The 25,707-nt window shown below is 46.8% G+C and overlaps 1 protein-coding gene across 2 annotated transcripts in view; it reads right to left on the bottom strand.

Annotated features, from left to right (window-relative positions):
* Positions 1-8,550: 8,550 nt before the first annotated feature.
* CAPN6 (calpain 6) overlaps positions 8,551-25,707 on the bottom strand; it is an 80,629-nt gene continuing 63,472 nt past the window's right edge. For both annotated transcript variants that reach the window (XM_030576070.1, XM_030576069.1), the window contains exons 10-13: positions 24,886-25,088; positions 21,756-21,877; positions 11,920-12,056; positions 8,551-10,136 (exon numbers count right to left, since the gene is read on the bottom strand). In XM_030576070.1, coding sequence (XP_030431930.1) covers positions 9,954-10,136; positions 11,920-12,056; positions 21,756-21,877; positions 24,886-25,088 — 645 coding nt within the window. In that variant the 3' untranslated portion in view covers positions 8,551-9,953. The remainder of the gene's footprint in view (positions 10,137-11,919; positions 12,057-21,755; positions 21,878-24,885; positions 25,089-25,707) is intronic.

Here is a 25,707-nt window from a genome sequence, read left to right as displayed (position 1 = left end):
TCTGTTACTACTTCGAACCACTTAAACCCTACTTTCTGTATTAAATAAAATCACTTTTTACTTATTAAATAACTCAGAGTATGTATTAATACCTGGGGGAGCAAATAACTGTGTATATCTCTCTATCAGTGTTATAGTGGGTGAACAATTTATGAGTTTACAATGCATAAGCTTTATACAGGGTAAAACGGATTTGTTTGGGTTTAGACCCCATTGGGAGTTGGGCATCTGGGTGTTAAAGACAAGCACACTTCTGTTAGCTGCTTTCAGGTAAACCTGCAGCTTTGGGGCAGGTAATTCAGACCCTGGGTCTTTGTTGGAGCAGACAGGAGCGTCTGGCTCAGCAAGACAGAGTGTTGGAGTCCTGAACTGGCAGGGAAAGCAAGGAGCAGAGGTAGTCTTGGCACATGAAGTGGTAGCTCCCAGGGGTTTCTGTGATCCAACCCGCCACAGACACCAAGTGGGCTTTCAGAAGCACCTAAGTTAAGCCCCTAACTTGTTTAGGTGATGTCTATGACTCCCATTAGGTGCCACTTTGCAACTTTAGGCAGCTAGATGCCTTTCTAAATCAGGCCTTCTAAATCTCTCTGGGTTCAACCCCCATCATTAAAATAGGGCGCATATAAGTCCCCCCCAACTCTCAGAGTCATTGTGAGGCTAACGTTTGCAATGGCTAGCTAAACATAGCCAACCCCGGAACAGTGCACGCAAGGGCAGAATGTGACCATTTGAGTCTGTCTTGCAAAAGTCAAATGCTGCCACTCATTTGTAGGCCAGATTTTGTGAGCGGCTCATGTCAAACAGACACCGACAGACGGTCATGATTTGCTTGGAGGCTGGTGCCCACAGCTGACGAAACAGCGAGCATGTCCTGTGCGCTACATGCCTGTGTCCTTGAGTCGGGAGTGGATTGCTAATTGTGCATTTGATAGCATAAGATATGCCCGCCAATCAGTAGGCTCAAGCCTGCTGTGAGGTAACCCCGTATTTCCAGTGTGCTCCCCACCTCACTTGTCCCAACATTAAGGTGGACAGTTCAGTGGGTATTTCACAAGGAAGCATCTTCCAAGCTTAACGCCACCTACTTTCTATTCATAACCCCCTGGAACATGGCTGTGTCGTAAGGGCCGGCAGCTTGTGAGCCGGACATTTTGCAGAAGATGTGCCAGCATGTTGTATGGGGACCTGAGGCTTGGCATGGTAGGTGCAGTCAGCAGGAGGTGCCGATGGAACACGTCTATATAGGGATTGGGGGAGGGAGTACATAGGGGTGGCAGCTGGGTGGGGCAGCTGGAATTCTTTTTGAGGCAAGGTCATGGCCAGGGGAGGGGCTGGCCTTTGAGCTAGGTGCTTCTCATGGCTTGGTGCCTGGGGGAGGGAGGGGGCGTGGTAGTGAGAGGTTTTTCCACTTGGCAGAGTGGTTGCTGCAGGAGGTTGGCAGTGGAGGGGGCAGCACGCCAGGGGAGCAGCAGGGAGGAGGGGTTGGTTTGGGTGCAGGCAGCGTGTATGGCAGACAGTCAGCTTCAGGAGGTGGAGTTAGTGCTTATTGTGAGGTCAGCGACAGGTCGGGTGAGCTAACTCCAATGGGCAGTGTGAAAGCCGACACTGCACATCATTGATTGGCTCCATAGTCTGCTCTCACATACACCAACGTAAAGCCAGCAAAATGGCACTGAAGGCTGTGCAATTTACACCAGCAGGGAACTGACACCCTCCAGCGTGCCTGGACACTACACCTAGAGCCAGCCAAGAAACAACTTGAGCCAAAGAAAAGCCAGTGGGTCCTGCTCCACATTTCAGCATCCTGGCCCACATTGCTCAGTGCTGGGGACAGCTGTGCCATTCCTCCTTTGCCCAGTGTGGCACGGTGCAGGCCTCCAGCAAAATGGAAGTGAAGCGGGGGCGGGGGGGGAGAGGAGGGCAATTTAAGTGGCTGTGTTACATGTCGGCTTGCTGGCAAATGCAGTAGGTCCCAGACAGCAAGCACAGCACACCAGCTATGCTGCTGAATGTAGCAGGGACCACTGCTGGCCATGAAACACAGCCATACGGTACAGCAGCCTCACAAGCAAACTGCTTTGCCAACCCCTACCTTGCTGGTTTGTGCCAACTTTAGTTCTTGCCCATGATTAGCAGGGCCCAGCTGTATGATGCAAGACTAAAGGAGTGGGTGGGTGGCGATTCGTGCGACCAGTCTAGCAACCATTTTGTGAGTGGAGTAAATGTCACACTGCTACTGGGCAGATGCTACCAAGCAGGGTGTTTTTTGTTTGTTTGTAGAGAAAGATGCCAGTACATTATAGAACACAAAAAGTGTGCTGTGGGGCTTGACACCATGCCTCTTTCACCAACAGCAGTTGGTGCTCATGAAAGCTATTACCTCAGCCTTCCCCCACCCCCACCCCTCCAGCCCCTTGTTTTTCATGAACAGCCTGGGACCACCAAGGCTGCAACACCATTGCAAAACGCTAATGCAGGCCTAAGTTAGGCTTTTACACCCGTATAGCTACAATCCACCCCCCTACCCACTCTCCAAGTGACATAGCTACACTTAGCTAACCCCCAAAGTAGCCCAGCACTAGTCTTCTTCCAGTGCCCATGCTATCACCTCGCCAGGGCCCATTTACCTTATGTGGGCCTGGCACCAAACATATTTGTGCCCCCCACCCCCCCCCCGCCCGTGGCAGCAACTGGGCATGGTGTGTGTGTGTGTGGGGGGGGGGGGGAAGCAGTCACCGGAACAAGGGACGGAGGGGTGATGGAGCAGAGATGGCTCTGTGCAGCCTGCAGCTGCCATATGTAAACTAGCCATCAGAGGGCCAGCCCACACCACACCTCCCCATATCTCCCCTTATGCCCAGCACTACCCCCCATGCCAAATGCCCTCTCGCCCAGAGACCTCCCCCACAGAGTTCCTATGCTCAGTGTCCCTCCACCACTGAGACTACTCACTGACTCCTATGCCCAGCACGCCCCCCCCCACGACCTACTATGCCCAGTGGCCCCTGCCCAGAGACACCCCCCCCACACACACACACACACACTGGTCCCCACAACTGCGCACACCCCTCCCCTGCCCTGCACCCTCCCCCCCCCAAGTGCACAATGCCTCACATGCCTGAGGGAACTGTGCATTTAAAAAAAATTTAAAAATCTGCATGTTTTAAACTTCTGCAAGTGTTATTTGTCAATAAATAAATGTGGAGGCTCCACATGCCAGTGGGGCGCACAGGCCACTCGCTGCATGGAGGTGAGTGGTCACCCTGCAGCCTCCCTCCACCCTGTTTCAAGGACTTGGCAGTGAGGCTACACCAGACCCTGAGACAGTGCAAGGGCTAGTCATGCCCCAGAAACACCCTGGGGCCCTGCCCCTCCATACCATGTGCACCAAATGTGGTTAGGCTCAACCTGGCAGCTGGAGCCAAGTGCAGAAGGGCTTAGTGTGGGTGGAACCAAATTTGGGGGGGGGGGCGGGGGGCTAAGTGGACAGCTCAGTGGGGGAATCTAGTGGCACAGGGGCTTGTGGCATCCAGATTTCAGCCAGGCAGTTGTGCACTTGCAGAAATGGGTGGGGGCAGTGGCATATGACCCTGTGTAAACCCCCCCCCCCATTGCTGCTATTTGGGGCAGACAATGCTCCCCCAAATGGCCCCAAGAGCATCCCCAGTGTGTGCCCCCCCCCACCGGCGTCCCTTTTTTTCTCCATCACTTTCTGCAGGGAAGTAAAGACATCTGACTGGGAGTACCCTACACAGACCCCCCCCCCCACTGCCCAACAGACACAACCCTCCTCAACTGCCCAGGGCCGCCCCACAGATTCCTCCAGAGACCCCACTTCTCCTTGCCTTAACCGCCCCCCCCCCAGCCACACTCACTGCCCCACCCTCCCCACTGGGAGGTGACCCTGTTTGCTGGGCTGAGGGAGCAGATTGCTCCAGGTCCTTGGGAGCAGCATGCTCAGCCAGGCCAGAGTGGGAGCGGGGACCGGGCTGGTCCCTGCACTGGTCCCAGGTGGCTCAGCCACGGGCAGATGGGGGGGACCCTGCAGGTGACAGCCAGCAGAGACTGCTCAGCCATGGAGCCGGCCTAGGGAGTGGGACAGGACCCCACCCCCGGACATGACCCTGCCCCACCCCCAAGAGCCTGCCCAGCCCAACTGTGCCCTCTGGCCCCCATGCCCAGGGGGCAGGACCGGGGGGGGGGAATGAGGGGACAAAGAAGAGCAAGCTGTGGGTGGGGTCTTGGGGCAGAGCTAGGGGTGGGAAAAGAGGGACATGGTCTGGGCACTGGTGCCCCTTCGAGTGTGGGCTGGCATCATGGTGCCACTGGCATCACTATAAACCCAGTATTGCACCTTGCGGGGCAGTAGGGTGACCAGAGGTCCCAATTTTATAGGGACAGGCCTGAGAGTTGGCTTTTTTTTTTATATAGGCGCCTATTAGCTCGCCCCGCCCCCCCCGGGTGACTTTTCACTCGTGCTGTCTGGTCACCATGCCAAGGGCAGACGGGCTCCTGCTGGCGGAGGGGCCATGTCTGCAGCGAAGCGCAAGGCACTGTTTTAAGTATAGAAAAAGCCCTAAATCTTCTTAAATTAAGTTTCTCAGTGACCCAACTGTAGAGCAGCAGTGCCACCCACTGGGACTGTGGATTCATTACAACTGTATTAGGGAAAAGGCCACCTTAAAGCTTCCTCAGGCAGCTCCAGTAACTGCCTGGCCACTAGCCCATACGCACTTTGAGAGCTAGGCCTGGCTTAATTTGCATTGTCCAAGACCAGGCACATCACCAGCGCTTCACAACTAATGACACTATTTGGACAGATCTATTGAGAAAGTAATTGTTGCCGTTGGGCCGGGGGGAGGAGGGGAGCTCTGCTGTAATAATGTGAGGTGTTGGGCCGCTCCTAGGGAGGCCCTGTGGAAAAATGTGATGGGTTGGTTAAATTAGCATGCCGGCATTAGGATAGCCCATCCAGAGCCAGTGGGGTGCAGACTGTCCCTGCCTACCCCAGGCCAGGATAAAAATCAGTGAGGCTTGTATGGCCACAAAGAAACAAGGCAGGTATGTACGTGCGGGAGGAATTGCCATGTTTTGAACCAAGAAATTCAGCCAGGACCATACACGAGATCTCAAAGCACTTTATAAAGGAGCTAAGGCACATTATCACCATTTTACAGATGGTAAAACTGAGGCACAGAGCAGTGAAATGACTTGCCCAAGGTTACCCAGGAGGCCAGTGGCAAAGCCAGTAATAGACTCGCTGGCTTCTGAGGCCCAAGACAGTGCACTATCCCTTGGCCAACACTGGCTAGTTGTGGAAAGCCATAGGACAGGGGTCAGCCACTTTTGGTAAGCTCCTGGTGGGCCAGGCCGTTTTTTTCCCTGTTGCATCTGCAGTTTTGGCTGATCAGTTCCCACTGGCCACAATTCGCTGTCCCAGGCCAATGCAGCTGCTGCCTGCCTTTTCAGTAAAGCAATTTAATACCTTTGATCAAGCTGCATCTTCCTCACTCTGCCAGTAGACAAAGCTGAGCCCACAGAGTGGCAGAGATGGGAAACGAGCAGAGAGACAGCCTAGACTTATCCACGTGCATGGAGAAAGGTGATGCAGTCATATAGTATAAGGGTGCGTACAGGATTGCAGGGACTACTGGCTTGAGCATGGGGCAGGGAAGCAGGAGCCCAAATTTCTGTTCTGCCCGTTATGTACTATGTGACCTTGTGCAAGTCACATGGGCCATCTGGGCCTCTGCTGTACAATGGTGATAACAAGCTTTACCAACTTGTGCTTTGACAGCCTCTAATGAAAGACTTCATAAAAGTGGAAATTGTCATCGTGGACACTTATCCCATCCACCCCAAACAGCCCTTTGCCAAAAATGGCATGGGCACAAGTCAGCGAGGGCTGGAGTTTATTTTCCCCAGAGCTCTGCTTGCTTCATTTGCCACATGCCCTAGTGCAGGCTGGAGCTCCAGCTTATGCACACCTGGGGTTCTGCCGTATTCAACACAGATCAGATCTTGTTTCAGTTATAACCTGCTCACAAGGGTCTCTTGTTGCCCCTGAAATGGCCTGTACTGCTGAGCCCACAGACCTGGGAACAGTCTGACATGGTGCCAAGTTTCTTTTTGCAAATTCTTCTTTAAATTACGTTTTCTTTCCATGGATGCAGAACTGGCACTAGATGGAGGCACGTGTGTGTGTTGTATCATTTCTAGTGGATATTTGCTAGCTCGGCTGCTAAGGCAATTGTCTCTCCTACAAGACAGAGAGCCCTCTGGGGTGATGGCATCAGGGATTGGGGCAGATGTTCCTGTGATGGACAAAGTCAAGTGTGGAAAACATTTCCTTTCCGAAGTCCAGTTTACCATAAGGCAAGTTGAAGGTTGCCTTTGCTGGCTCCAGTTAGAATGACACTGAGAACAAAGTACCAATAAAGATAAAAATGTTTATTTTACATCATGTGACTGTATTTCGAAGACATAGAAGTGCCATGAGCATGAAAAACAGCAGTGCAAGAGTTGAACGTTTCTTCCAGCAGGGATAATCCCAACTGAGGATTTGGCACAATGGTGATATGTACAATTGATCACACTGATCTCATTTAAACTTTTCAAAAGTGGCCTCTAATTTGGGGTGCTGGGCATCCACAGGTCCCACTGGAGTTGCTCAGCACCTCTGAAAAATTAGGTCCATAGTGGTCTAGGGCCTGCTTCAAAGCCAACTGAAGGTCTTTTTCCATTGACTTCAGTGGGCTTGGATTCAAGCCCTTAAGAGAGCAGAAAGGCTACAGGAAGCTGCATCTGAGAATCTAGCTTTGATCTGGCCAGGTGCAAGCCAGAGCATCAGTATTGGAGGGAACAGCTATGTTGGAAAGGGTTGGTACCAGCATTTTCCCCAGGAGTTAGGAGGAAAAGCAAAATGTTAGAAGAACAGAGATGTAATGATCACGAGACTACCAGGTGGGAAGTATTTATAAACACAAGAACAAGAGGGTGACGAGTAATGACAGGGAAGCAAATTTAAAAGAGACAAAAGGAATATATCTTAACATAATATGTAGTTAGCTTGGGGAACTCACTACCACAGCATATTACTGAGCAACCAGCTTTAGTTTCAAACACTTTCCCATAAATAACAACAGCAATTGATGCGGCACCAGGAAAGTAAAGTCACAAGGACATTCAGTTCTCATGCTTCACGGAATAAGCCGTTCTCTGGCTGGGGTCTGGGAGAAACCTCCAGTGGCATAGGAGGAAATCACAGGGGAAAATTGAGTGAGGAGGAAGGAACCGTGAAGCTATACACAATACTTTCTAGCACAGGTAAACTACACTAGAGAGCACAATAAATGTCATACTATGTTCAATTTTGTCTTAGAAAATGTAGGGGGCTGTATTAGGCCAGGCCTTCAGCTGATGTCAATCAATGCATGTAACACTGAAGCCAATGATGCTATGCTGACTGAGGATCTGGCCCATTTTCTCCAAGGGGCTGGGAGCTTGAGGTCACAGTATTTAAGAGGGAATGAAGACTACTTGGAATATTTGTCAAAGCTTTGAACGGGATTCAGCCACAAGACAAATACATGGGTATCGAATGGCTAAACCCCACTACCCCTATTACCCAGGAGGGGAGACAGGACAGTGCTAGTAGTGAAGATATATTCATAGCAAGAAAGTGTGTGCACTCAGATGCAACTAAAGGGGAAAAACATGGTTTAAGCAGCAGCGCCTGGAAACTGGTAGCACTGAATGCTGTAAACAGATCCAGTGCACTGAATCCTGGGAGGGCACCATTATCTTCTACAAGTCAAATTAGAAAAAATGAGACACATCTACATGCTAGCTGTACTGCACTGACCTGGTGAGACTATACGGACAGGACAGCATGGTTGATCCTCTGCTCTCTTTCTGTACTTACCTAATTATAGTATACAGGATGGCCTGATTCTCCTGTTGCTTACACTAGTGTAGATCAAGAGTAAACTCCACTGAAGCCAGTAGAGTTACAATGGTATAAGATAGTGGGTGAGAAGAATCAGGCCCAACATAGGCAAGCAGTTCCTAATGCAGAGTCAGGATACTGTGTAGTGTCTGCACGGTGGCCGCTGTCATTGATGCTCGTCAGGGCCTGAGCTTTATGGGAAAGTTTAACTTTAGACGTGCAATCAAAACAAAAGTTAAAAGCACCAAATTACAGACAATAGAAATATCCAAGCATGCAGTTCTGAGCTGACACATGCAATCACCATGCAAAACAGTTTTGGCACAACATTTATGGCCTAAGCTGGATGTAAGTATTTCACACACAAAACCAAAGTGATGGTTCCCAACTGGCTCAGTATCATTCGTGTGTTTCCATACCTACTTCAGGACACCAGTGAAATCATGGTCAGACAGCAAAGGGGGGTCTAAAATGCATGAACAAGTGTTCAGAATGTTTTGCAAAAAACCAGTCATGTAATTTTGTTCTGGACCATTTTGCAAGCTATTAAATTCCACAAGAATGCCTGGTTTAGCCTCCAGCTGAGTGCAAAATTCAAATTTTCTGAAAATGCAACCTGAAACTTTGAGCTTCATGCTCAAGCTCTGAATTTGCAACAGCAATAAAAGAAGTCGAAGGCTGAGGGTTGGGATTTCATTGTGAAATTATTCTACACCTGGAATCGCTACCTTTTGACAATATGGCTTGATTCTGCCCTGGGGAACCCCACCATTGTGCTATATGCACAGGTTGAAAGGAAGCGTGTGCCTTGGGTTGCTCTGTGGGAAAACTTAGTCAGTGCCTGCCCTACATTATATTTGGTTGACACAAGGATTTACTAGTGCTCAGTGTATTCAAAACTCAGGGGAATGCAATCAAGTAACCAACCCCCAATGACTCTGCCTTTCATTCATATCCTTCCCAGCAGCTGGGAGGATTGTGTCTTCCTCAATTCAATTTGTCATCATGCACATCCTCATTTGTGTGGGTGACGTGAATTGCATGTTTAATAACAATGATATTCCTCTCTCAAAGTATCTCATTTATTAGAGCACTGCTGCTCTGCAAACAGAATCTCATTACTAAAAGTCTGTACTAGATCCAAGTCACTGCTGAATTTCCAGGTGTCTTCCTGCGGTCAGAAACTTGCCCTTGTGAGCTCAGCTGGCTCAGGAAAAAGGAATATGGGGTCTAATCCAGCAGCCCTTATGCAGGCAAAACTCCCATTGGTTACAATGTCTGAGTAAGGACTGCAGGATTTGGGTCTATCATTTTAACGTTGGGATTTTTTTCCCCCACCAGGTTCCCACTCCTATGCATTATGAGTGACTGCTCCAATTGTTCTAGGAATGATGTTTCAGCTGAGGCATAGTCATGTATGATTAGTAGTAATAATTGTGCTGTTAATACAAATTATCATAGGATTAAATGAAAATAACTCATTTCAACCAACCGCAGCCCAGACAAATCCGTCACAAGCAACAGGGTGCTGGTAAATATTTCAAAGGCTGAGCATGGATTTAGTCATGGGGCCAGCTCCTGCACTCCATCCCCCCCACCTGTGCACCATGGACATTAGCATCTTTCCTGCCTGGCGCTGCTCCTGTTGCCCTGAAATAGACAACAACAAAAATACTGCGCTGTAGGATTGTGCGCCTCAATCTGCTGCAATGTCACCCCCAGCTGGAACGGATGGGGAGGTGGCTGTTTGGTAGCGAGTGCTGTCACTGAATTTTAGAGTGGCCCATCTCCTGCCATAGTTGCTGCATTATATATTTTTTCGTTTAAAAAACAAACAAACAAAAAACCACCTCACCCCTCCCCTGCACACATCCCCCCCATGGTCAGACCGAGCAAGAGAGAGCTTTCTGGAAACCTTTGCTCCCAAGTCCTTCACACTGAAAGCACAGACAAGCATTCTTGCTGTGAGGCGACAGCTTTGTCTGGGTCTGCGGGGCTCTGGTATTCATAGCTCCATGAGGTCATCACTGGAAACAACCTTGACGATGATGTGACCTGGCATTTCGTCCGCTTCTCGGCTACCTTTTCCGCGGAGCTGGAGAGTCTGCGGTTCTCTGGGGTCACCGGGGAGTGCTGCCAGCAGCACTTGTCCAAGGAACTGGTCACACAAGACATTGCTATTCCAGACCTAGACATACAATTACAAGGGAACAGAAATAACTGCAGCCCAGCCAGTGCTTCCCTGTCACACACCACTGAAAAGGGTCATTCATGGTGGATAAGGGGCACCCACATTAACCTCCTGGAGCAGGATTGGGGAATGAGCGGGGTCTAAATTTGGCTAATTACCGAGAGCCTGAAGGCTGTTCCTGACTTGTCTAGTTATTTACATACACTATTAAAATAAAGAGATGAAAACACAACCCCCAGCATTTTGCTTGGCCTCATATGTAACCTAGAAAAGGAAAAGAAAGTGCCTGTTTGGTTTCATCACCAATCCAGACCTGCATCTAATCAGCTTGTTATCTCTTCTCTACAGCCCAGTCCTGGCTCCAGGCCACTTGCATTTTACTCAGCTACCTATGGCCACAAGGGCTGTTCCTGCCAGGGAGTCTTGGCCAGTCTCCTTTGGCCTAGCCACACCTTCTCCACCAGAGGAGGAGGCACCTCTATGCCGCTCTGCCACCACCATATGGGGGAATCCTCCATTGCCAATGTAAGTGCTTTTAAGGCTGGTTTGTGTTGCCAAAGTGGCACATGGCAGTCTTCACTGGGCCATGCATCTGGCTCGGCCTGTGAAGCAGTGTAATTCTGAATGTTTTTCTCTATTTTTGCCTCAGTCAACCTGGAAAAGTGGGAGTTTGTGTAGAGTGTCATGGAGGTGCTGGGGGTTGTGTTAGCCTGATCCCCAGAAGGCTTATCATTCTGTTAGTGACTTGTCCCTAGGGTAAATCCTGCCCATACTGATTAGGAAACAGAGACCCCTTCCATCAGCTGTGTTATTAGGTTATATTCATACCCAGACTATATTCTGAAGGCTGTGAAATACCTGCTTTCTCAGCCTCCTTTTGCTCATAATGGACTGAGCAGATCCCTTTCAGCTCAGAGGAGAATTGTGCCAGAGGAATTCTAGATATAGTGTAGTGAACAGTCAGAAATGTTCACAGTTTGTAAACTGCTCTTACAGAACTACAAGGCTAGCTTCCCCCTCTGGCATTCCTTTCTAACAGCAGTGGATTGAGTTATGGATTATTCTTAAAATCCTATAGAAGCACTGAACCAACCAAGGAGGAGGAAAAGAATTCAAGTTTTTTTACATTCTTATGGTACTCGGCAACTATCAATTGTAACAGATTTCAGTGAGGGCATGCTCCCATAACTGCACTGGCATAACTTCCTCTAAGCACTGATACTCCTCTTACTTAGAGGCTGACATGTGGTTTAGCTGATACAGACCACACGTCTGAGAGTCAAGAGATTCTGTTCTTGGCTGTGCCATTAATTCAGTGAGTGACTTTGGGCAAATCCCTTCATTTTTCTATGCCACAGTTCCCTCAGCTATAAAATAAGGATGAAGGAGTTTAACCACCTTCGTAAACTGCTTTGCAGTTTACAAATGAAGAGTGCTATGTAACATCAGGGTATTATTAATGGTTACTATTTTGGGAGGTGGATATAAGAGAATCAATATAAATTGAATTGCTCCAGCCATTGGGCCGTTAAGGAGAAGCAGTAATTCTCGTATTCCTCTGCATCAGCAGCCCCAATTCTGAGTATTGATCTTGTGAAGGGGCAGTTAACATATGTCAGACCTTTAGCCCATCAATGTCACGTTTGTTTAAATCCCACTGCTGCTTTGCATTGCTGAATAAACTGCACATGGACCTGGCTGTTTTCCCTGCTGTAGCATTCCTCTGGTTGCCTGTGGGAGCACGTACGTTGCTGCAAGGCGCTGGGATTTCCTTCCTTACCTGGACAATTATGGGACGCTTGATGTTCTTTCTGTAGAAAAGTGCTTGTGTGTCAAAAATGGCACTGACGGTGTCTTGCTGGACAGCAGAGCGAACTTTTTGATTCTCACACTTGATAATCAGGTAGGGATCTGCCCCTGAAACAGAGTCAGCAGAGTTTATTAGTCCCACTGGACTAGCTGAGAAACTGATTCCAAGTCAGAAACACCAGAGAGAGTCAGAGGAACAAGTGCCAACTATTCATGGAGGCATCATTGATGGGACCAAGAAGAGGTTGCTGACTTGGAGTCAGGAGAGGGCGAGAGAGCACAGGTTTGCAAATTCCTGATCCTGCCCCTGGCTCACTGTATGATTGTAAGAGAGTCATTTAGCTTCCCTGTGCTCCGCTACGAAGGCTGGATCCCTCTAGCTCTTGGACACTCTCTCCTTTAAGAAAACAGTTAGGAATGTCTGGAAGAGGCAACTGCTGAGAAATTGTGCATCACTTAATTCATCTCTGTCAATAGCACCCAGGAACGTTGTATAACAGGGTAAGATGGGTGGAGGAAAGGTGCAGTACTTTTCCTAACTGGATGAGTACACGGCTCGATCTGAGTCTGGCCAGTGGTAACAGCTAATTCATGGTGGGCACAGGTTGCAAAGGATCAGTGTAGTCACTCCCATACTTACATTATGTCGTAATTTGCATAGCCATTACCAGGCCAGTAATATGACAACTTACAGTGAGTGACAGCAGTTAGCCCCTTGGCGGAAGGAGGGGCATGAAGATGAAAAGCAATAGGAGGAAAAAGGTCAACCAAAGCTTCCCAAAGCATAACAAAGGTGTGCTCAAAAGTGCTGAGGGGAAGGTCAGAGTTGGTTATTATAGTATATGAATCATCCTTAAATAATCAGGGGCATGTGAAGGAGTAATAAGAGCATCGGCAGTCCGAGTTCCCATAGAGAGGCCAAGCCAGCTTGACCTTCACCTCTTGTCCAAGTACGAGCCCAGCCTTTCTGTTTCTTTTATAAAAGAGTGGCAGCCATTTTTGACCCTAGCTCGAATACTATGGGTATAACATTATACCCACATATCCACCATCACCACCCTTTTCCCAGCACTGCCCCTCCAGCCCCGGGTCAATGCAGAAGACAAAGAGGGGAAGTGGTAGAGATTTGGAGTCCTTCTAAATGGAACGATACATAACATATACACAGCGCGGAGAAAAGACAGAAGCTGAGGTTATTTTACACCTTCCGTAGTGACAGGCATAACTGACTGATGATTTTTTTTTACGCTCACAACCAACAATAGGCCTGTCTCAAAGAACAGCCTGTATTTAAAAGGCAGGACTGATGCTTTGAGAAACAAGCTGACAAAAAGGATTCCGGAGACTTAAGCAACGAGTCTCGTCACAGCCATGTGTGGTGACTAACCGCTCTCTGCTCAGTGTAGGAGACTGGGTCAGAGGAATTGGTGCAAAGTGGATGTAGGAGGAGGGAAATTAATGCTGCTGTAGCGATCTCTGCCCTGCCCTATTCCATTAGGAGACAGGCACAGGGTGCATACAAAGAAAGCCACTATTGCACATCCTTGTGCATTCCCTGCAGCTGGAAGCTGTTTGCCATGGTCATGCTTCTCTTCAACTAGCATCCTGCCAACATATTTTAGGAAGAACCACCCTTCTGCCCCGTATCTCTGAATGTCCAGGAAAAGTCCCTCCCCCTTTGCCTTTTGCCAGAGATCAGAAGATCATTTTTTAATCTCACTTTGGTTAACATAGTAACTGCAAAATGAACGTAAGAGCCCGGTTATCATGAGAAATCCTAGGGAAGCTCAAAGTAAATCAAAGGTAAGCTGCATAAGATCAGGGCTAATCTGAGGTCTGGGTAACAGCCTCACGAGAGGGGATACAGCCTTGTAGTTAGAGATGCATTAAAACAAGCAAGTACAATTCTCACATTATTAATTACAATTCTCACATCATTTGTGTTTCCAAAATCCAATGCTTGATCTCTTAACAATACCCCCTAGCTCTTATATAGTGCTGATAGTAGACCTCAAAGTGCTTTACAAAGGAGATCATTAGCATTAACTCCACTTTAACAATAGGGAAATGAGGTGCAGACTCAGCCACTGACACCAAGCACAGCAGTGGATAGAACCCAAGCTCCTGAGTCCTAGTCCAGAGCTCTAGCCACTAGACCATACTGCCTTCATCTTTCATTTCTTCCCTCCTCCCCACACCATGGTCTGTTTGACAAACTCTCCCTCTCTAGCTTACTCCTGACTTACACACCAGACCGTTTTTAAAGTTGTTATAGAGAATTAACCTGGTACACTTTAGGCTTTAGTGAGGAATTGGGAAATGCTATGAGGTAGTTTACAGCTCCCAGGCGCTCTTGAACCGTGAATGGCCCTTCCCATGATGCTTCCATCTTATGGGCCTGTTGCGCCTTCAAGACCATAACCTGGTCTCCTACCGTGAAGGAACGTTCTCTGGCATGTCTGTCATACCAGGCCTTTTGCTCTTCCTGAGCATCCTTTAGATTCTCTCTAGCAAGGGCTAAAGAGTGTCGGAGGGTGCTTTGTAGGTTGCTTACAAAGTCCAGAATGTTAGTTCCTGGAGAAGGCGTAAACCCCTCCCATTGCTGCTTCACCAACTGTAATGGCCCCTTAATCTCGTGACCATACACAAGTTCAAATGGTGAAAACCCTAAACTGGGATGTGGTACAGCCCTGTAGGCAAACAGCAACTGCTGCAACACTAGGTCCCAATTATTGGAGAATTCGTTGATGAATTTTCGTATCATGGCCCCCAAAGTTCCATTGAACCTTTCCACCAGGCCATTGGTTTGATGGTGGTACGGGGTGGCAACCAAGTGATTCACCCCATGAGTTTCCCACAGTTTTTCCATGGTCCCTGCCAGGAAATTAGACCCTGAATCTGTAAGGATGTCGGAGGGCCAACCTACCCTGGCAAAGATGTCTGTTAGGGCCAGGCACACAGTGTTAGCCCTGGTGTTGCCTAGAGCTACTGCTTCTGGCCATCGGGTAGCAAAGTCCACTAAAGTCAGTACGTACTGCTTTCCTCTGGGCGTCTTTTTTGGGAAAGGGCCCAGAATATCCACAGCTACTCGCTGAAATGGGACCTGAATTATGGGGAGTGGCTGGAGAGGGGCCTTGACCTGGTCTTGAGGCTTACCCACTCTTTGGCATACCTCACAAGACCGGACATACTTGGCAACGTCCTTGCCCATCCCCTCCCAGTGGAAGGACTTCCCCAACCGGTCCTTGGTTCTGTTCACCCCAGCATGGCCACTGGGATGATCATGGGCTAAGCTTAAGAGCTTCCCCCGGGTACTTAGTTGGAACCACCAACTGTTTTTGTGGCTGCCATTCTTCCCGGTGTCCACCAGAAAGAATTTCCTTGTATAAAAGTCCTTGGTCTATAACAAACCGGGATCGATTAGAAGAGCTGAGAGGCGGTGGGGTGCTCCGTGCCGCCGCCCAAGCTTTCTGAAGGCTGTCATCTGCTTCCTGCTCAGTCTGGAACTGTTCCCTTGAGGCTGGGGTCACCAGTTCTTCCTCAGACTGTGGACTTGGGCTTGGTCCCTCTGGAAGCGATGTAAGTGATGGGGTTGTTTCCGTTGCTGGTGAACCGCTCTCCGCTGGTGCACCTGAGGGTATTTCAGGCTCTGGCTGAGCCTTTTGGGTATGGCTGTCTGTTGCTTCTGCCAGTTCTGGCTCGCTGGTGCCCACTGGCGTTGAGTTTGAAGATGTGGTTGCACTTGCTGGTGATGGTTGCTGTTCCAGTTCCGGGCCTGGGACTGGAGATGCTGTGGCTGTTTCAGTGGTAGGCATGGAATCCGGGTCCACTACCTCTGTCTGGGTCTCTGGTAACACAGACGGGGCCTCTGTGGATGGCTCAGGAACAGGAATGGGTCTGGAAGCTTGCCTGGTTTGGCTACGGGTAACCATTCCCACTCTTTTGGCCCGCCTCACCTGGTTGGCCAAGTCTTCCCCCAGTAGCATGGGGATAGGATAATTGTCATAGACTGCAAAAGTCCACATTCCTGACCAGCCTTTGTACTGGACAGGCAGTTCAGCTGTAGGCAAGTCTACAGCTTGTGACATGAAGGGGTAAATTGTAACTTTGGCCTTTGGGTTGATGAATTTGGGGTCAACGAAGGATTGGTGGATAGCTGACACTTGTGCCCTCGTGTCTCTCCACGCAGTAACCTTCTTTCCGCCCACTCTCAAATTTTCCCTTCGCTCCAAGGGTATTTGAGAGGCATCCGGGCCTGGGGATCTTTGGGGTGATGGTGGTGTAATGAATTGCACTCGCATGGTGTTCTTGGGACAGTTGGCCTTGATATGTCCCAGTTCATTACACTTAAAGCATCTTCCATCTGATGGGTCACTGGGCCGAGGTGAGTTACTGGAGACTGGTGAGGTGGAAGGGTAGGGTGTCTGTGGCTTTACTTGGGTGGTATGTGGGGTCTTTGGCTGTCCTCGGTTGTAGGGTTTATGGTCTGTGTGCCCCCTGGGGTAATCGTTTCCCTTGACAGTAGCTTTCTTGCTTTCTGCCAGTTCCATCCATTTGGCTCCAATCTCCCCCGCCTCAGCGAGATCTTTGGGTTTTCCATCTTGTATGTACCGTGTGATGTCTTCAGGAACCCCATCCAAGAACTGCTCCATTTGTATGAGGAGGTTCAGTTCTTCCAAGGTTTGAATGTTGTTTCCTGTTATCCAGGCCTCATAGTTTTTTGCAATGTAGTAGGCGTGTTTGGGAAATGACACCTCTGGTTTCCACTTTTGGGTTCTGAAGCGCCGACGGGCATGATCTGGGGTTATCCCCATCCGGTATCTGGCCTTGGTTTGAAAAAGTTTATAGTCATTCATTTGCTGCTTAGGCATTTCAGCTGCCACCTCTGCTAAAGGTCCACTGAGCTGTGGCCTTAATTCTACCGTGTACTGGTCTTCGGGGATGCTGTACCCAAGACAGGCTCTTTCAAAATTTTCCAAGAAGGCCTCGGTGTCATCCCCTGCCTTGTAGGTGGGAAATTTCCTGTGCTGTGGAGCAATAATTGGCGCCGGGTTGTTAGGGTTGGCTGGCACATGCAGCCCAGCTTTTGCCAACTCCAGTTCATGTTTTCTCTGTTTTTCCTTCTCTTCATTCTCTTTTTGTTGTTTTTCCATTTCTTTTTGTTGTTTTTCCATTTCTTTTTGGTGTTTTTCCATGTCTCGGCGGTGGGCCGCCTCTTCTTCTGCTTGTTTCCTTCGGTAGGCCACCACTTCTTCTTCTAGTTTTCTTTTGTGTGCTGCCTCTTGGGCTGCCTGTTCTCTTTGGAAGGCTGCCAGTTTGATGTTTCCTTCCTTTTCTTTCATCTCCATGTCTTTTTGTTTTATTTCCAGCTGTCGCCTGTGTTCAGCTTCTCTGAATTGGCCTTCGGCCTCAATTTTTGCCTTGGTAGACATGGTTCCTGTTTTCTTGTGTTGGGGTGCCCTCCGGTGTTTCTCTTCTGAACTGCAGGCTCTCTGTTGCCTCCTGAAGTCTGCCTAGCAACAGTGCCTTTAGCTAATCTTCAATGTTAAGTAAACCTGAAAAACCACTTTATTTGCATTTATATAGTGCTGGTATGACTCTCAATGGGAGTGCTATTGTGTGACAAAAGACTCGTGATAGCACCTTAACGACTTCTTGCTTAACATGCAAACCACAAACTGCCAGAGAGTGCAGAAAAAAAAATTCTCTCTGGTTCCCTTTTAAAACCAACTGTTTCTCTCTGCTAAAAAGCCCTTAGCAGAGAAAAGAAAAATATAATATTCCTACTGGCTTCTGGATTCTGTCTATATCCCACCGGCTGCCACTCATGTTATAACCTTAGTCCCAGATTTGGACCTTAGCGTCCAAAATATGGGGGTTAGCATGAAAACCTCCAAGCTTAGTTACCAGCTTGGACCTGGTACTTGCTGCCACCACCCAAAAAATTAGAGTGTTTTGGGGCACTCTGGTCCCCCTGAAAAACCTTCCCTGGGGACCCCAAGACCCAAATCCCTTGAGTCTCACAACAAAGGGAAATAATCCTTTTTCCCTTCCCCCCTCCAGGTGCTCCTGGAGAGATACACAGACACAAGCTCTGTGAAACTACACAGAGTGACTCCCCCTCTCTGTTCCAAGTCCTGGAACAAAAAGTACTTTCCTATTCCCCCAGAGGGAATGCAAAATCAGGCTAGCAAATCCAACGCACACAGATTCCCCCTGATTTCTTCCTCCCACCAATTCCCTGGTGAGTACAGACTCAATTTCCCTGAAGTAAAGAAAAACTCCAACAGGTCTTAAAAGAAAGCTTTATATAAAAAAGAAAGAAAAAATACAAATGGTCTCTCTGTATTAAGATGATGAATACAGGGTCAATTGCTTAAAAGAATATTGAATAAACAGCCTTATTCAAAAAGAATACAAATCAAAGCACTCCAGCACTTATATTCATGCAAATACCAAAGAAAAGAAACCATATAACTTACTATCTGATCTCTTTGTCCTTACACTTAGAAACAGGAGATTAGAAAACAGAACTACTTCTCCAAAGCTTAGAGAAAGCAGGCAGCCAGAAAACAAAGACCCCAGATACACAATTCCCTCCACCCAAAGTTGAAAAAATCCGGTTTCCTGATTGGTTCTCTGGTCAGGTGTTTCAGGTGAAAGAGACATTAACCCTTAGCTATCTGTTTATGACAAAAGTAAAAGTGTGAGGCCCCTCAGTACCTTTCTAGATATTAAGGCACAAAATTTATGTGTATAAAAGTAGCCATCAAACTCTATATGAAAGCACCAAAATAGATAGTCAAGAGGTGCTAATTCCCACCAAAGACAATGAAAACCAGCCCTCAAAATCCCCCAAATCATTTTCATGTAGGTCTCTACACACAAAGTTAGAAGTCTAATGTTAAACATCCAAGTTGGAAAGAGCTGACCTACACCCTCTTTGGTATTAGGACCAGAGCTGGTCAAGAATTTTTCTACAGAACAGTTCCCCCATCAGAAAATGCAGGATTGTCAAACTGGAACATTTCACGGGAACATGTTCATTTATGACACCATTGTCTACAAGGAAGTGTCCTAACAAATCATTTAGATTCTCATTTTATTTTAATAATTTCAAAACATTTGGTTTTGATAAGGTAAAAACATTTATTTTGGCATCACTGTTTCAATTCTTTTTGTTTCTACTTTTATATTAAATATATAATATTAATGTAAATACAATTTTTCAACATGCAGCAGAATTTCATTACTAGATGATCTTTCAATTGGAATAACATCCATTTGCATATTGACAGTTCTCTGCTCCAAAAGAGGTTGTTTGCGGTTTTTGGACAAAGAACCAGGTGTAACTTCCTTGTAGCCATGAAATTTAAAGTGACTGTAGTTCCTTAATAACTGATATTACATATTATTTCTCTCAAGTGTGTCTACTTGGTCACAAGGACAGACACCAACATCTCACACAAACAAACAAGCTAACAGCTAAGTGCTTCTGAAAGAGCAAGAACCATTGATATTTAAGAGAAAGGAACAGACTTGCCCATATTCTGTACTCTGGCTACCCATAGAATAGGACTGTTGCCCTGACAACACATAGCACTTACAGATTACTGCAGCAGGTAGCAATTTATTGGGCTTTTTTGGTAGACTATTATTTCTGTGTCACTGAGTGTGTTGATTTAGCCTTTGAGACACATGCTTACGGTCTGTTACAAGTAACACCAGAGCCCACCCTGAGTCAAAAACATTTTGAAAACTGTTCTGAATAAAATGGGGTCTTTTCACAAAATGGTGTCAACTACTGTGGCCTTAGGCAAATAGCAAAGCACAACGCTAGAGCAGATTGTTAATAGCAATGTGGCAAGCAACAGGCACAGAGACGCGACAGAAGGGAGAGTACACAGAATTCTCACAGTTAACGGGCATATCTGTATTGCAGCAGAGAGCTGTTAACCCAGATGATTTAATTGATCAAAAGAAATAAAAAGGCTAACATTTTAATAAATTAATTAAACCTGCTCAGGAGTTGGTAGAAAGAAAGAAAGATAGCTAGACTCATTCATTCATTCATTCCTGGCTGGAATGCTGAACTTTCAGTTACTGTAAGAAACATGGTACAATTTTTAGAAGAAACATGCCTAAAGATCTGAGACAAGACAAAAGGTTTTCTCGGTGGTTTTAAAGGGCTTGATTCGCTATTGCCCAGCTATTTGTATGTTTACCCCTGTGCAAAGCGAGGCGAATGGCTACTGAATCAGAACAGCAGCATTTCATACCCACGTTGTACAGGAATCAGTAATTACACAGGTGCCAGGTGGTAAAGAACCAGGCTTGCTAGTCTGCAAGTTCAGTTCCCAATGTGACACCAGGACAGCAGCTCTATCACAGTCCCATGGCCGTGAGACAGAGGGGACATAGTAATTTAAGGAAAGGATAACACAGGGACAAAAACAAAGCCAAACTCATGAGCGAGAGCCAAAAGCTAGTAAGAATATAGCCCCAAGAAAAGTAGTGATCTGGATGACAACTTTACTAAGCCACAATGAGATCTGATCAGAGTTAGCCTGACGGTGCAGGCAGCCCATTGCTTTATGGATAACTGACTCTAGACAAGAACATTCACAATAAGCTGCTATTGTACAAGGCAGGACAGTGATGAGGCAAGTCTTAATGAGCTGTCAGTGGCAGGCACCAGAGAGGTTCTGGCCTCTCCGTTTCAAGACAGCTTTTCTCTTTGATAAACACTGACACATAACCGGTGCTGTACAAGTCACTTAACCTCTCTGCTCGATTTACCAAGCCTCAAACAGTTGTAATAGAACAGAAATTACCTCATAGTGGTTAAGTTGTAATTGGCAAGACAGATATTGGAATACTGTATAGAGTTCCGGGGTGCACATGGATATTAAAAAAATTGACCGTGCAGAAAAGAACTGCAAAAATGACTTGAGGGCTGGAGAGACTCAATCTGTTTAATTTATCAAAAGGAGATTGAGAGGCGACTTGATTACAGTGTGTAAGCACCTCCTTGGGGAGAAAATACTGATACTATAGGGCTCAAATTTAGCAGGGAAAGGCAGAACAAGAACCAATGGCTGGAAGCTGAAGCCTGACAAATTCAGACTGGAAATAAGTGAAGGTGAGTAATCACTGAAACAAGCTACCAAGGAAATGGTGGATTCTCCCTCTCTTCAAATCAAGACTGGATGCTCTTCTGGAAGATATATTCTGTTATTGAACTCACTGCAGGGGTAAATGGGTGAAATGTAAGGGCCTATGAACAGGGGATCAAACTAAATAATTTAGCGGTCCCTCCTGGCCTTCAGCTCTATGAATCTATGAAGTGTAAAGTACTTTTAAGTCCTTGGATGAAATGTGGTTAGATGTATATAGCATAATGGCCCTCATTGCAGGGAGTTCCATCCAGCCGACTCACTGGCAATTTTCAATTTTCACAATAAGTAACCCCAAAGAGGAAATGATTGCTATGAATTTCTGAATAATCCCCACTACATGCTCATCAAAATTGACTGCCCATTATTCATCATCTGGGCCAGCATGTTTAACTCATAGCTCTTGTCGCTTTTTGATGCCTCCTTAACCCCAGCTCTCTTTTCAAAAGCCTGCTCCGATATCACAGTGTTCCTTAAATGATACTCCCTGCCTCTCCAGACACAAACAGCTAAGGCTAAAAAAGTCACAAATTATTCTAATGAAGTGAACAATTTGCATCTCAAATGAGCATGGCCTCAGAGGAAATAGCAAGCAAATTCCCACTCCTCCAGAGTCTTTCTTTGCACTTACCACCTGATCTGTCTTGCCTCTGTAGACTTTCTGCAGAATGAATTTTAATTTCGGTGACCATGCGAGGGTAACCACACAGAATGCTCCAGCATGTCTGTTTAGGTTTATCTAGCTTCAGCTCCCTGAAAGATCAAGAATAAGCAATTCAGACAGATTTATAAATCTTCGGTGAGGAAGGTCAAGCAACAAAATAGGGAACTTCAGTGGAATTTTGACCTTTCTGGAACATCAGACTTGTAGTTCTTTACCTGTTTATTACCAATGGTTTCTGTTACAGGAATGTCTATATTTAAGTAAATAAAAACGGCATAATCTCTCATATGACAACTACATGTGGAGAAAAAAAAACACTAAAAGTCACCAATATTAGTATCAACACAAAAACATAATGGGCCTAATCTTAATTTTGCACCAGTTTTACCCTGCATATGTCCATTGCTTTCAACTCAGTTATTTCAGATTTTGTCAGTGACCCTCTCATGGGTGTTCTGGTATAGTGGTTGGAGCAAGAATCTAGCCTATCAGTTAGAGCTGAACCTAGATGGGGCAGGTTGAGGAGCAAAGCCAAGGGTCACAGCCAAAGTGTTAACTCGTGTTGCAGTCAGAACATGGGGTGGAAGATCAGAGCTGAGAGTCAGAAACCAAAGCCTCAACGGAAGGGTTAACAGGAGTTGCAGTCAGAAGGCAGAACCAAGGGTCTGAGCTGGGAGTCAGAAAGAAGCTGGAGAAGGAGCAGTTAAAGGCTGGGGATAGAGCAAGACTAGAGAGAAGCAGAGGCAAGACCTGGACCAAGCACAGCTGCAGGCTAGGGATGCATTGAGCAGCCACTAGAATGCTATTGCTACTGGGTTTAAGTAGAAGCCAGCTGACTCCTTTAACCTGTCAGGTGGCTCAGTCAATCAGACAGCGTCTATCAGGGCCAGCTGCACTCATTAGGTTGCCAGGAGACTGGGTATGCTGCAGGCTAGTCTCCTGACTGTATTATACTTATGTGAAAGAGAGAAGAATAAGACCCAATAAATGAAAAGGTTCACTGTTCAGCTCAGTGTTTCTCAAACTGGGGCCGCCGCTTGTGTAGGGAAAGCCACTGGCAGGCCGGGCCGGTTTGTTTACCTGCCCCGTCCGCAGGTCTGGCCGATCAAGGTTCCCACTGCTGCAGTTCGACACTCCAGGCCAATGAGAGCTGCTGGAAGCGACATGGGCCAAGGGACGTACTGGCCGCCGCTTCCAGCAGCTCTCATTGGCCTGGAGCAGCGAACTGCGGACAGATAGGCTGGACCTGCGGACGGGGCAGGTAAACAAACCAGCCCAGCCCACCAGGAGCTTTCCCTACACAAATGGCGGCCCCACTTTGAGAAACACTGGTTTAGCTGACATTAGTGAGCATGTGTTTGGGAGATAGCATGGCTGAAGAGAGTGGTAATGGTGTCACGGGTCTTTCCATTAGTACATACCCAGATTAAAATCCACATCAACATAGCAATTTATAAGATGTTATTGTCATCTGTGCAGTGGCCTGTGATGTGAGAGTGTGGTGATCAAAATAAGCCTCTCCCCCAACAGCCCAAATGGGTACTCATGTTGAAAATGTCACAGTAAAGAGGTCAAAGATTGAATGGGCTGTGAGGAAACAATTATCCTATCATCTCTACAGGTGATCCCCTCCAGATCAGCCCATTGTGGAGGAAGTTTGCATTGCAGCTGCCCACTGTGCAGTCCCAATTCTATGAGCTTTCTGAAACGTACATATCTTAAGATTGGTTTCCAAGGCTGACTTCTGACAGGGACCTCAACTCAGTATCCTATTTTGCAGGTGTAAAATTTGATGTCATTGGCACGTCCAACTGCCTGGTTTGTGACCTAGATTGCAAGACAAGTAAATGTTATCAACTGCACTTGCAAATATTAGTGCCCACAAAATTGCACCTGCAGAATGGAAGGTGACTATAAAAGTTGGACCCAGTTGCAAAAGTTCCCAAAACTTTAGCGCCTACTGTGACAGACTGACAATGTCCTGGACAAACTTTTGGACACAAGACAAACTTTACTGAATTAAGTTAAACATTATTGAATTAGGTTTAATACCTTTCAGGTCCACTGTACTAAAAATGCAAATGTTTATGTACTATTGTATGGAACTTCTTAAGCAGGAAGACAGGATTAATGCAATCACTGGGAGTTATAAGAAACCTCAAAGGATTTTTTGGAACAATGCATGCAAAGTGGATTTCCTAGGAAATACCTGGGGGCAAGGGGAATGCAACTGACCCACTTCGGAACCATCCTTTTGACGCTACGCCCTGGGGAGAGAAACCAATTGTCTGCTATTTACTTGCTCCTGGAAACTCTAGATCAATGACCCCCTGCACTGCATAAAGGGTGGACTAAACATGTTCACAGGTTCTGAGTAGAACCTGGGGTGATCTTGAATCCACAAGGAAAGCACTTGAGTGGGGTTTTGAAGGACTGCCCCTGCCAGAGCCCATGTTAAGCTTGGGGTGATCTCTGGGAAGTTCATTAGAATGCATATAGGTTCTTTTACTGTTTCTAATATGTTTTTTCTGTAATGCTTTTACCTTAGGAATAAAATGGGCTTTCATAGGAAGAGCTGTGTAATACCTTATAACAGTGGGTAACTACTTGGTTATTAGTCTCTGAGGAGACAGTTAGCAGGTCTACTTAGGCAGTGTCTTGCTAGGCTACCCCAGTATGGTCAGGGACTGTACAGCTTGAAAATACCCTGGTCAGAAGGGAACAAGAGGCATGTTCCACTCAAGAGAGGTGGTGGCTAGAACCATTGCCCTCAACAGTGACAACTAAAAATGACCCCATTTTCAGAGATTCTGAGTGTCCACAGCTCCCAGTGAAGCTAATGTGGCTGAGAGTGTTTAGCATGTCTGAAAAAAATCACATCACTTTTGTTTATATTCCTAATTCTGGCAGTATCTAGCTTCAAAGCACTGAAAAACCAACCTTCATTTATAAGAGCAAAGATTCACGTGGATGAACTTCAATGAGTCACAGAGTCACCTTCCATGACCCAATGGTCTTTGGAGGGTTAACCACATCAGGGAAAGGGGAACTGGAGTCAGTGGGAGTAACCTTTATACTGTTGTAAAGTAGCAAGTACCTGAGTTTTGATGGCACATCTGTAAAGAGCCTCAGGATAAATGCAGTGACGATACCAGGATAGTGTGTTGTTGGGATAAGAACATAGCGACCCCGTGCAAGGAGCTTCCTCAGGAACACAGTGCGTGTATTGACATACATAGAGGTTGCCACTCTTTCTTGTATTTGCAGCTTGTGTATCCGATAGTCTCTGTTAAGCTCCACCTACAGTTACACATCACAAGATCTCACATGTTTATTTCTCACTCACAGTCTTTCTTGCAGCATTGTTTGGTTCTGGTTTCCAGTGATGAGACGTGAATGAATACACAATGATGTGCTGTCATGTGAGCAGGAAAATCAAAGGTTGGGTTCCCTAGCCAGCCCTACAGTACATTTAGGCAGATCCTGGGCATTATTATACATTACAATCTGGTTTAAAATGGATTTAGTGCCAAAGGAGTTGGCTGACATCATCCTTCACCCACAAATATCACCACCCAAAATGGGCCACATTTTTTAAAGATAAATATTTTATCATATTAATAATAATTGAGCCTTATTTAGAGCTTTTAATCCAAGGATCTCAAAGCTTTATCATTATCATTATCCCCATCACACAGATGGCGAAAATGAGGCACAGGGAGCTAAAATGACTTGCAAAACAAAATCAGGGGCCGAATTAGAGGGTCTGATTCCCAGTTCAGTGCACTGACTGCTGCACTCTTTCCCAAATGGAGAATGGGAAAGCCTTTCTACCTGCACTACGTATACAATGTTCGTACATGTACACACGAAGTGAAGCTGCTTTATTTTCAAAGGGCCCGCTGCAGAGAGAGCTACC

Source organism: Gopherus evgoodei, chromosome 9 (genome assembly GCF_007399415.2).
Source record: "Gopherus evgoodei ecotype Sinaloan lineage chromosome 9, rGopEvg1_v1.p, whole genome shotgun sequence".
Taxonomy (NCBI): domain Eukaryota; kingdom Metazoa; phylum Chordata; order Testudines; family Testudinidae; genus Gopherus; species Gopherus evgoodei.
This window is presented reverse-complemented; position numbering and strand designations above follow the sequence as displayed.